General features: G+C 29.0%; 1 protein-coding gene and 1 non-coding gene across 6 annotated transcripts; both read right to left on the bottom strand.

Moving 5' to 3' along the window:
- Positions 1 to 818: 818 nt before the first annotated feature.
- LOC140674809 (sodium-independent sulfate anion transporter) lies at positions 819 to 11166 on the bottom strand. 5 transcript variants are annotated; one of them, XM_072908623.1, is made up of 9 exons: positions 11043 to 11166; positions 7482 to 7672; positions 6981 to 7139; positions 5756 to 6034; positions 5083 to 5392; positions 4351 to 4653; positions 3425 to 3659; positions 2858 to 3087; positions 819 to 950 (listed from the first exon to the last, which is right to left on the bottom strand). In XM_072908623.1, the coding sequence occupies exons 1-9, from the start codon at positions 11089 to 11091 to the stop codon at positions 931 to 933; spliced, it is 1776 nt and encodes a 591-aa protein (XP_072764724.1). In that variant the 5' UTR covers positions 11092 to 11166; the 3' UTR covers positions 819 to 930. The 5 variants fall into 5 exon arrangements, with proteins under 5 accessions (XP_072764724.1, XP_072764735.1, XP_072764743.1 ...); XM_072908634.1 differs by having other exon boundaries at positions 6981 to 7118; XM_072908642.1 differs by lacking the exon at positions 11043 to 11166 and adding an exon at positions 8422 to 9106.
- Positions 10600 to 10681, bottom strand: Trnas-aga (transfer RNA serine (anticodon AGA)). The gene has a single exon. It is a non-coding gene; the product is annotated as a tRNA-Ser (tRNA).
- Positions 11167 to 11387: the final 221 nt, after the last annotated feature.

The following is an 11387-nucleotide window of genomic DNA, read 5'->3' as shown; positions in this document are numbered from 1 at the left end:
ATTTGTACATCATAAGCAGCATATATAATTTTGCTCCAACTCTTGTGTAAATAATTATATATAATTAGTAAGTTAAATAACTATAGGCAATGTTTTTGTATCGAAATATATTATGAAAACATTCGCATAAAATATTTCAATTATGCAAAATTCAATATGCGTTACAACCTTTATCTCTCTCACGACTATGATACACGCAATATATATATATATATATATATATATATATATATATATATATATATAATACACGTATGTAATTATTATAAAAGCAAAAATATACATATATATATATATAGTTTTTCAATAATAAAAGAGAAAAAGTAAATATAGTATTTAATTATTAAAGGTAGAAAGTGTGTATGTATTATATTACAAAAAGTTAACTGTCATTACGATTCTTGTTTACAATTTCGATTTGATAAGTTTGGATATTATTAATTGATCTAGAAAGTGATTGCTTGTCTTTAATATAAAAAAAAAGTGTAATAAAATAAAGGCCAACAACCTTTGTCGTTGATGTAACCATGTCTATCGCCTTCCCGATGATAAAAATAATATTCTCATCAATATCTCCGTATATATATATATATATATATATATATATATATATATATATATATAATTTATACATAGTTTCCCTGGTTAATCTGATTATCGCTTACATCAGAGTACATGAATTTGCACTATTGAACGCACAAGGGGAGCGCTGATGAATGCATAAAAAGTAGTTTGTTATTATTTTCAAAACTTGCGTTTATGTAATATTATATTACATTACATTTATACATTACATCACATACGTAATATATTGTATAATATTACATTACCCTGTATAAACATTTTAATTAAACGATACGAGTGACCCTAAAACTTAGAAATTATAACGAACACACATCTGTTATGGCACTAGCTCGATCGATTCAATCATCAGCAAATTATATTTTCGTCTAAAAACAGAAAAACGAATACTTAAAAAAATAATCTTGCGACCTCAAAAAAAATTTTCTAGGTGTAAAAAATTAACTGAAACAGATAAATTATTAGCAAATACTGTGATACTGCATATATTTTGCACTTAATCGATTTAAATGACAGAGACAGAATTTATATCCGTACTATTAGTGTAATTTAGAAGGAAAAGTTGTCTGCGATGCCTATCTTTAAGACCTATTGTCAAGGACAATTATATTTGTGATTAATATTTAGCAATGGGATCTAAATTTCCTAGTATATTGCTGCTATAAATTCTATACGTGATAAACAATGTTCCAACAGATACAAAAAGTAGCGATAAATTTTAATTGAAACATTTAGAAATCTAGCTACATTAGTAAAATTTTTTTTTTTTTTTTTTTTAGTGGAGCGTTTACAATTATTGTCATTATAAAATTATGCAATTATATTTAATCCGGCTATATTTTCACGTCAATAGAGAGCATAAAATGCTGACAAATTTATTCTGCACATAAAATCTTTTGATATTCAAAACTAAAAGTTTTCTTAAAATTATGAAATAAAAATATCAGTCTTTGAGGAGAGAAATAAATAATTCTCTAGGGAAACGATGAATCGATAAAATAATCTTACGAAAAAGCTCATCAATAGTTTCAAACTATATCACACTAATAGTAGTTGTTATCAATAATAATGCTTAAAAAAATAAATATTGAAAAATATACAATTTGATTGATTATTTAAAATTTATTAGATTGCGAAAAATCTTTTCGAAAACTCTGTATAAATCGACAAAAAGATTTGTATATCACGCGAAATTTTACACGAAACACGCCAAGTTTAAAACACTGCGAGTTATTATATCAATCAGCCACCGCTATGCGACCGTTATATATATGTACAATAGAAACAATACGGTATATATTCGAAGTGTAATATAGGCGCGAGGCGGCGCGTGGATCCCTAAAGGGAAAAGGGGAAAAGCCGTCATAAGTGATTCGGTATGCGCATACGTGATGGTATAGGTCGCGACGTAAATGCCCATGATGTTCGATCGCAGCTGCATATATAACCGTAATGCAAAATCCCTCCCAGCTGCCAGCGTGAGTCTGCTGAGAACGTGAACGCGGTAACGTCTTTCGCGACGAAACTTGAAAAAGTTTCCTCGATCGAATACGAAATTCCTATTGATCTCTCGAGAAGCTATTTTTTTATTAATTTTTCCTTTTTTTTTTTGATCAAAAAGAAAAGCAGCGAACGTAATAAATTGGCCAATATCTGTTTCTCGAAAGTCACGTCGCGTCATACGGCAATTTCCGTGTATTCATTAACGACCCTGAATAATCACCGAGCGTGTCATCTTCAAAAGTATAGAGGCTTGTAAATTTACAGACTCGCGCACGCGTGCTACGTCAAGTTTTGTAAAACGCAGAAAATTTTGGAACTTGCAATTTTTTCTCATCTCATCGGACACCGAGAGGAGAAAATTATCGTTCGTAAATTTGCAAACTGAATCACTGCATTAATTTTAATAGTACAAAAATAAGATGTAAACAAAATCTATAATAGAATTTAACATAAAAGATTGCAATTATCGATGAAAATCTCAAAACAAAGCATTCGTACGATGTTAAATAATATTGAAATTTATCTTAATTTCGAAAAAAATATAATTTCGAAAAAGAATTTTTTTCATTCGTTTTTTATATATCTCATTATTTATATTACACAGTTATTTATTTTTAATAAAATTAAAAACAGAAACAGCTCACGGTGAATATATATCAAGGAAAATGCTTACTTTAAACTTAAATCATTCAGAAGAATTTCTATTTATAAACAAGCAATTTTTGGCGATTTTTAAAAAGAAAGCAGCAAAGGTAAAAACCTGAAATTTTACCTGAAAATATCTGCATTATGTTGCCAGATCTACAATAGGTCGCGAGGGACGGATCGTAACTTATCAAAGTCTGCTTGGCATCCTCGCACCAATTCCAAAAAACGAGCTTCTGATCTCGTGTTGCAAGATCCGATACGAGTAGCGCCAGGTTTTTCGCAACCGTAGCATCAATCCTAAGCACATGACGACCCTCCATTATCACGGGCAAGTTTCTCAATCTATTGTCGCACCTAGACATACAAAGCGGAAACAAATAGTAGGGGTTATTTTCCTTATTGTGACAAAATTTGCAAATAATTTTTCTTTAGCAAAGTATATATAATATCATTAAAATTGCAGAAATACATAGGTATTTTATAAAGAAGGAAATATTTTTTATTGTATTAAATTTGGTTTTAACGAAATATTTGTAGAATATTTTTCAATTTGAAAGGTACTTAATACGCATGAAGTACCTTTAAAATTTCACCCATCTCAATTCAATTTCGCACATCTCTTTTTCAACACGGAACACAATATACAAACACATTCGAATGATTTCTTCCGCGGATTTGCGGTGAAACTTACCACGACATTACTCGCTCTCGCAGATACTCCGCGGCTGGGAAACTCAGAGATTGCTTGGGAGATACGAAGAGCACGGTCAAACCATCGACGAACCGTTCTTCGATCAATAATCCGGGCCGGGCCGCGAAATAGAGTAAGAGAATTAGATTTACCGCAATCCCGGCGATCATACCATACTCCAAACCGACCGCCAAGCAACATAATAACGTCACCGTCAATGGCACCAAATCGATTTCTGTTCAACGCCAGAGAATGGAGAAGACGTAGAGAAACTAGATTAACCGTTGGATAATTTATAACGAGCTATATTTAATGCTTTGTGACCTGATATTGTATCGTTTCAGTATCTTACATTATCCTTGACGACACTGTTATATTTAATATATAATTATAACTAAATAAACAATTATATACCTAAGAAAGAAAGAAATGGATCGAGAATTTACTTTTATATTTATTAAGTCTATTTTTTATTTTTCATTTATTATTTAAAATGTAAAATCAATTTTTTTCAACTTTTAAATTTATTAATAATTATTAAGTTAAAAATTTTAATCTTCTTATTATAATAAGTAATAAATAATTTCAATTGCGCATAACAATATTAAGATATTGTAAGTAACGCCTATTTAAAAAAAAAAAATAGCTTTTGACAAAAAAACATACATAGGTTTGTTCACATTCATTTGAGTATAACTTCAAATTGTCCAAAAATTCTATTTTCCCATACCAAGCTATTATACAAACAAAAAATTCCAATATTTTTTATTACCATCAGATTATAAAATAAAATATTAAAAATATTGAAAAATATTGTATGTCGAATGAGAAAAATTGAAATATTGATTCTACACTCCGAAAAGATCTATTTATAAATTATATATATATATATATATATATATATATATATCAATATGAAATCTTACTTTTTGTTCTCCAAAGAAGGATAAAAATATGTATCTCGAACATGTAAAACATGGCGATTATGATGACGGCCGCTAGCGTAGCTTTGGGGATAAATTTAAAAGTGGACGTCAAGAGGCCACATGCCAAAAGCACCAAACTACCCGTAATCACACCGCCCATTGGCGTTTTCACTCCGGATGCGTTGTTGACAGCGGTACGAGTAAAACTTCCGGCTACGGGCATCGATCTCACAAAACTGCCGAATGTGTTGCAGAGACCGAGCGCTAACATCTCCTGATTAGCATCAACAGTCTTTCCCTTGGCTGAAAATTAATCACAAATTTTCAGACGTATCGCACAATTTTGCTGAATAAAATACTATTAAAGATTGCAATAAAAAGGGAACATTATAATGTATTTTAAGATTTATTTTTAATTTAACATTATCTCCACAAAGTGGATATTACAAATTATAAATGTATTCTTGTATCAAAGCTCTTTATTCTCTAAATTCATAATTATTTCTCAACTTATACAGCGAGATAATTATTTCGGAAGATTATTTTAGCCAAAGAAATTGTTTGTCGAAATAATATTATTAAAATTTTATTATATATTTTAAGATTGAAAACGCAATTAAAGTGTTTTTTAAAGGAAAAAACCTCCATCGACGTCGATATTGTTGACATTTATATCAAAATTAATTGAAGTTAGATATCTTTAAATGAAATTTGCCAGTAAAGTTTACTTACCGAATGCCTTAGCGATGGCGATGCTTTCTAAAATGGCAATGAGTGGTATTGAGAGGATGCTACTGCCAAACTCACTGATCAACATCACAAAAGTATACGTGTGGTTTCCATTTACGACGGTGAAAGGAGGTAAGGAAAACGATGGCAAGCCTTCAGTTATATTTCCCGTAATTTGAAAAGGCTTGATTTCGTAAGAGAATAATGTGTAGGCTATAAGAGTTCCAGTCATTACAACTATAGCGTTTCTCGCTAACGAAATTAGCCACATAAATTTCTCAAAAGGACTTCCCGATTTCTTACCAGGTATTTTCTATATTTTCAAATATTTTATTCTATTAATTATATCTCGTTGAAATAGATGATATCAAGAATAACCGAGCATTTATTTTACTAAAATATGATTGCAATCTGATGTAATTTATTCTATAAAATAATAATCAAATTGTTCAAAAATAGCAATTAATCCACTGACTAAAATTTTGTACAATATTTAAAGAAAAAATGGTAAAGCACAGGCGATATTAAATTCGTCAAATAAGATCCTCAATTAATAAATCTTATTAACAATAAAAATATTAAAAGTCTGTGATTAAGAAAAAGTTGATACAATTTTGAAAACATTTACTCTCAAAATAAATCCTTTATGATAATCAAGATACAATCAATTATATACCTTTAAAAGAACCAGCACCACCATCGAACACACTCCTAAAACGGTATCCCAAAGTTGAATATCGTTTATTTGATTGATGACCTTTGAGATAGCGTCGATGAAGGATTCACTGCGCCCCTTTATGCCCAGCAAGGTACCTAACTGAGAAGTAGCGATAATAATCGCCGCAGCATTACTGAAGCCAGAAATTACGGGCATACTTATAAAATCTACGAGAAATCCCAAGTGAAGTATTCCCATGACTGTGATCATAACACCCGATAAGAAACACATGAGAACCTAAGAAATAATTATCCAATTTAATCAAAAATAAAATGTATAAATTAAAATATATACATATTATATACATATATCAGGAATGGGAAAGTTACTTTTAAAAAGTAACTGGCTACCGTTACTCGTTATCGAGTCAAAATAGTAACTAGTTATCGTTATTCGTTACTTGTTATCAACAATAACTAGTTATCGTTATCGTTACTTAAAAAGTAACTATTTGTTACTTTTTTCGTTGCTCTTTTAATGTTAAAACGAGATCGGAAATTAAAATAAAAAATATACTTTTGTAATATATTTTATTTTAAAAAATTAATACTTAAAATATTAACAAAATATCAATAAATTTTTTAAAATTTTTTTATTTTAAATTTGCAAAACCATAAATAATAAGGAAAAAATTTTGGTTTGCATTAAATTTATAAATATAGTCAAATGTAGGATATATTTTTTGTATTCTCATATAATTTTGTTTAAAATCTTTAATATAATAATTTTAAATTTATAATATGAATATCTGTTAATAATTGAAGATTGAATATAGGAAAATAGAAAATATAATATGTCATGAATAGGAAATAGGTTTCAGATATAAAAAGTAACGATAAAAATAACTGTTTTATTCGTTATCGTTACCAAAAAAAAGTAACTGTAACGGTAACGACGTTACAAATAACGCGTTACTTCCCAACCCTTATATATATATACATATATAATAATAAAATTATATCAATCAAAAATACTATATTACATATTACAAACAAGTTATAAATTTTAAAAAATTTCGAAAAATAAATATAGAAATAAATCAGTAAAATTATGTTGACAAATTATATTAACATGATATGATGTTACAAAAATACAATATGTAAAGATAATTGTACGCCATGTAAGAGACAAAAAAATTTAATTTTAAAATGTGAGAGTGTGAAGATTAGTAAATTCCACTTACGGCGAGATCTTCTCCCAGTTTTATCACGTGCTTTTGCACCAATAAAGCCATTATCGCCGTAGGACCCACCGTGACATCCTTGCAGCTGCCAAAGATCAGATAAACGAAGCACCCCATGAAACTGCTATACAGGCCATACTGAAGTTTGTAAAAGTTGACCTAACTGGAAAGTCGCCTTTCCAACTATTGTAGATTCAATTGGCATTACTCGGACAGAGATCCTCGAAATATTTGAGAAATTTAATTAACTGTGCGAAAAAAAACCGCGGACGGATACGTGATCTCTATTTTCAAATTGGCATCATCGTTAACTTTAAGATAATTCAATTCCTTTTTCCAAGGGGAATATATTTGGGGAAAATATTTGATTAATTTAATTGATTTTTCGAAAAGTCACTGTTTACGCTAAGGCATTAAAATTCAATGATAGTTTTAGCTTAAGTGAATAAGTTTACACACGGGAAGTACGCAGTCACAAGAATACTCGTATCACGTACGCACCTGAGCCGGAAGTCCAGCCACTATTGCATACGCTATACCCTGCGGTATCGCGGTCAGACCCACTGTCAACCCTGCCAAAATGTCCTGCAGAAGTTTGCCCCAACTGTACAAAGGCAGCCATTCTAGAATCGGTATTCTCCGTAGAAAGAGCCCCTTGAGGTTGCAACTCCGAGAGAATATAACATTCGGCCCTAAGATATGATTTATAACGAATAAAAGGGAAAAACAATTAAAATCAAATTTTGCAATTGAGCCATATGAAGATGGAAAATACATATGAGTATGTTGACTCAGTTGTGTTTAATAAAAATAAAAATTTGAAAAAAATAATATTTCTAATACAAAAAGATAATTTAAAGATTTAGGTAATAATAAAAAAAATAGTATTAAAGAAATACCTGTTTTTAGATTAATTTTATTTATCCTAAAGTTAATTAATAAGATTTTAAAATATAAAAAATTACAAGAACAATTATAAAGATAATGAGTAATGATTAAGAAATGAAGTTTTTTAGATGAAAGAAATGCAATGTCGATTATATCTAATGCATTTCTTGCCGTTTTATTAAATAACATTTTATGCAAGCCTTATCGATATTCGCTTATATTATTATTTAATTAGTTATCTCACACGCACACATACATATTACAACAAATACATATTTGTTTGTCAAGTTCGAGTTACATTGATAGTTTTTAAACAGCTTATCATCGCAGCTGCCGCATCATGTTATGGAGTATGCAAAATTATTAATCATAATAGTTACGCCTTGTGCGTGTTCTAATGACAACGGTGATGTCACAGACCGTGATATTAAAAAAAAAAAAAATCGCAACAGATGCTATTTTCTATTAGAATAATTATTCATTTTACTAAAGAATATCAATTTATTATCCTAGAATATATCTTTAATTAATTAATGTAATTAATAATACGTACATAGTTTCATAGTATCGATAGTATTGTAATTTTTTTTTCTTATTAGCACATCACATAAACAATTTCTGCTGGTGAAACTTTTGATAGCGAACAAATCGCGAAATTTTCAGTCGTGTATTTTTAATTGGACTGTAGCTTTATCGACGCCAACTTTTTAAAGAAGTTTTCTTAAAAATGCGATATATACTTCCTATTCAAACTAAAGTTGAGCAAGTACTGTGAAGTTGATAATGCTGGCAATAATTTCATGCTCGTAATAATTTTTTAAGTTCTATTAGTATCGTGATAACGCATTTATTAATCTGATAATGCTATATATGACAGTTTTCAAGATAAGACTTTATTAGATAAGCTATTATAAGAGAGACAGTCTCATTATAATTTCGCCGAAAAATGTTTAACGTGATAATTCTCGTGATTCTCAGGTATTAGTTATCACGTGATAATGTCGCAATGAATGGCACTATCATACATTTAGTGAACGTACACAAGGATCACGTAAAATTTATACGGGGCTGAAAAATCTTGCCAAATTAATTTAATAAGAATTGAAAAAATGAAAGAGGGAAAGAGAAAGAATGCCAATGAAAATTTAAATGTCGAATCTTTGGCCCAAATAAGTTCACAATCGGAAACATTTAACAATTAATTCTTCCGCATTACTTTTTCTTCATCGTTCAAAAGAATTTGTTACCACAAAGAGGGAGTGAGAGAGAGAGAGAGAGAGAGAGAGAGAGAGAGAGAGAGAGAGAGAGAGAGAGAGAGAGAGAATTTTAACTGTCAAAAGTTTTTCTGTTTGCAGCTACATTTAAATATATTCTACATTAACTATATGCAAAACTGTCTTAATATTATTAAAAAATAAGTGTTATATATCTTTATATAATTCGACAAAATTTTTTAATTATATTAAAAACATCGCAAGTTTTAAAATAAAGCAACATGCATACACACACACACGCCACATCGATTTGAATATTATTCTATATATAACTAACTAGAAAAAGAGTTTCACAAAAATCTCAAAATAGGTACATCATCTATTTTAAGGATGGTTTATCTATAAAAAAAACCCTATCAAAATAAAAAAAAGCATTCTATGTTTATACTATTTTTAAAAAATCAAATAAATAGACCTGGATTATTAAAGTATCAAAAAATAAAGTAAAGAGAATTGTGCTCAAGTTTTATACAGATATATTTATTGTCAAAAGAAATAATAAAAGAGCCTACAAAAATTGCTTTTATCAATGTTTTGACATATAATACATACATCCGTAATAAGTTAAATATTTTCGAATAAAATATCACACATAAAAATGAATTTTCAATTTATTCAAAATCACAATTATAAAAAATATCACAGTACGATCATCTTTTCTTTCTATAGAGAAAAAAAACAGCAATAGTAAGATTAATTGATTACTGTCGTCGGGACGTCATATGTGGAAAGAAGATTTTGATTAATCACGGGGGAACACGTTTCGATGATTTGATATATTATCATGAGCGTATATGACTACTATTATGTGCGATAAAAAGATAAATAAACAATTGTACGATACGTCGCTGTCTGCGAGACTTTGATAATGGTTTAAGTTTAAAAGAAAGAAACAACACCTTTATTTAACTGCTTGACATAATACTTTATTTTTTCTTATCACACGAATTATTTGTTTAGTTTTAATGATTATTAATAGGTAATTGATTGCTAAGAAAGTGACATGATAAAATTTATATATAGAAGTAACAAATTATTTGTATTTTGAAAAAAATTGTCTTTACCTATTTTTACATAGCATATTTCTATATCAATTACATGATATCTGAACAAAATTAAATCTTTAAATCTTTAAGTGCACATTATAATATTTTTAACAAAATCTAACATGCTAAATTATTAACAATGTATTTATCTCATTGTCAGAAGAAAAATAATTTAAAATATATATTTCCTCTATAAATATACATTTCAAATTAATTAAGTTCACAAAAGAAAACAGCATTCTTATGGCAGTCAACTTTTACAGTATCTCTCGGCAGATGGTTTTTTTTTTTCAAGAAAAAAAAAAAGATTATTTTCGGAAAATAACACTTGAACTTTTTTATTAAATTTTCAATTACTTTTTGGTATTTAAAGATACTTATTGAAATAAACAAAAAAAAATTATAATCTTCCGCAGTCGGTAGGACTCGAACCTACGCTCCCAGAGGGAATCTGATTTCTAGTCAGACGCCTTAACCACTCGGCCACGACTGCTGTGCGTAAATAACTCTTTTATTTATTAATAATAGCTCATAAAGTAAGAACATTATTTAATTACATATTGTAATATTTTTTTAATTTCGAAACCTTGTATCAACGGATAAAATAAATAAATGTTTATCAAGATATAAGATGAAGATTAATAAAAAGTAGTTGTAGACTGTACACACAAATAAACTATTCGTAAAAATAAAAATATATAAAATAACTATTTGTTCATATACTTTTGTAATCGAGCATGAATCATAGCGAAAAAAATGACACGGAAGTGATAGTCCAATCAAAGTGCAAATGACACGATGCAAAAAATGAATCTGCATGACAATGAGAAAAAAAACTTAAAAGCAAAACTTACTCGAGAGAAGTGGTGTCATCTCATCAAATCTTTCTTGTAAATGTGACATTTCACGCTATATGAGATCACACTAGATGAACAAATGTGTGGTCTATCCACGTACCACTTCCGTATTTCCTACATATATAGCTTCGACTAGAGGCTAGAAGTCGATAAAGTAGAGTGCGCTCGATCCAGCACAATCGATCACGTGCGTACTTTGTATCTTTCGGCCTCGAGAACTGATCCGTCATTCGATACATGCGTATATGCATCCTGTTATTACCTCTATTAATATACAAATTTTTCTTGTCATTAAACACAATATTATTGTTGATATAATATAATATATGTAATATTGTAATT

This window comes from Anoplolepis gracilipes, chromosome 2 (assembly GCF_047496725.1).
Source record: "Anoplolepis gracilipes chromosome 2, ASM4749672v1, whole genome shotgun sequence".
Taxonomy (NCBI): Eukaryota; Metazoa; Arthropoda; class Insecta; order Hymenoptera; family Formicidae; genus Anoplolepis; species Anoplolepis gracilipes.
This window is presented reverse-complemented; position numbering and strand designations above follow the sequence as displayed.

Excerpts from the sequence above, each read along its gene's own strand:
- LOC140674809 (XM_072908623.1), bottom strand. The coding sequence starts at position 11,091 with ATGTCACATTTACAAGAAAGATTTGATGAGATGACACCACTTCTCTCG. Across the intron at positions 3,088-3,424 it reads CGAGAGCGAGTAATGTCGTG|GTGCGACAATAGATTGAGAA; the intron begins GTAAGTTTCACC and ends TTGTATGTCTAG. Across the intron at positions 951-2,857 it reads CATAATGCAGATATTTTCAG|ACGAAAATATAATTTGCTGA; the intron begins GTAAAATTTCAG and ends TTCTGTTTTTAG.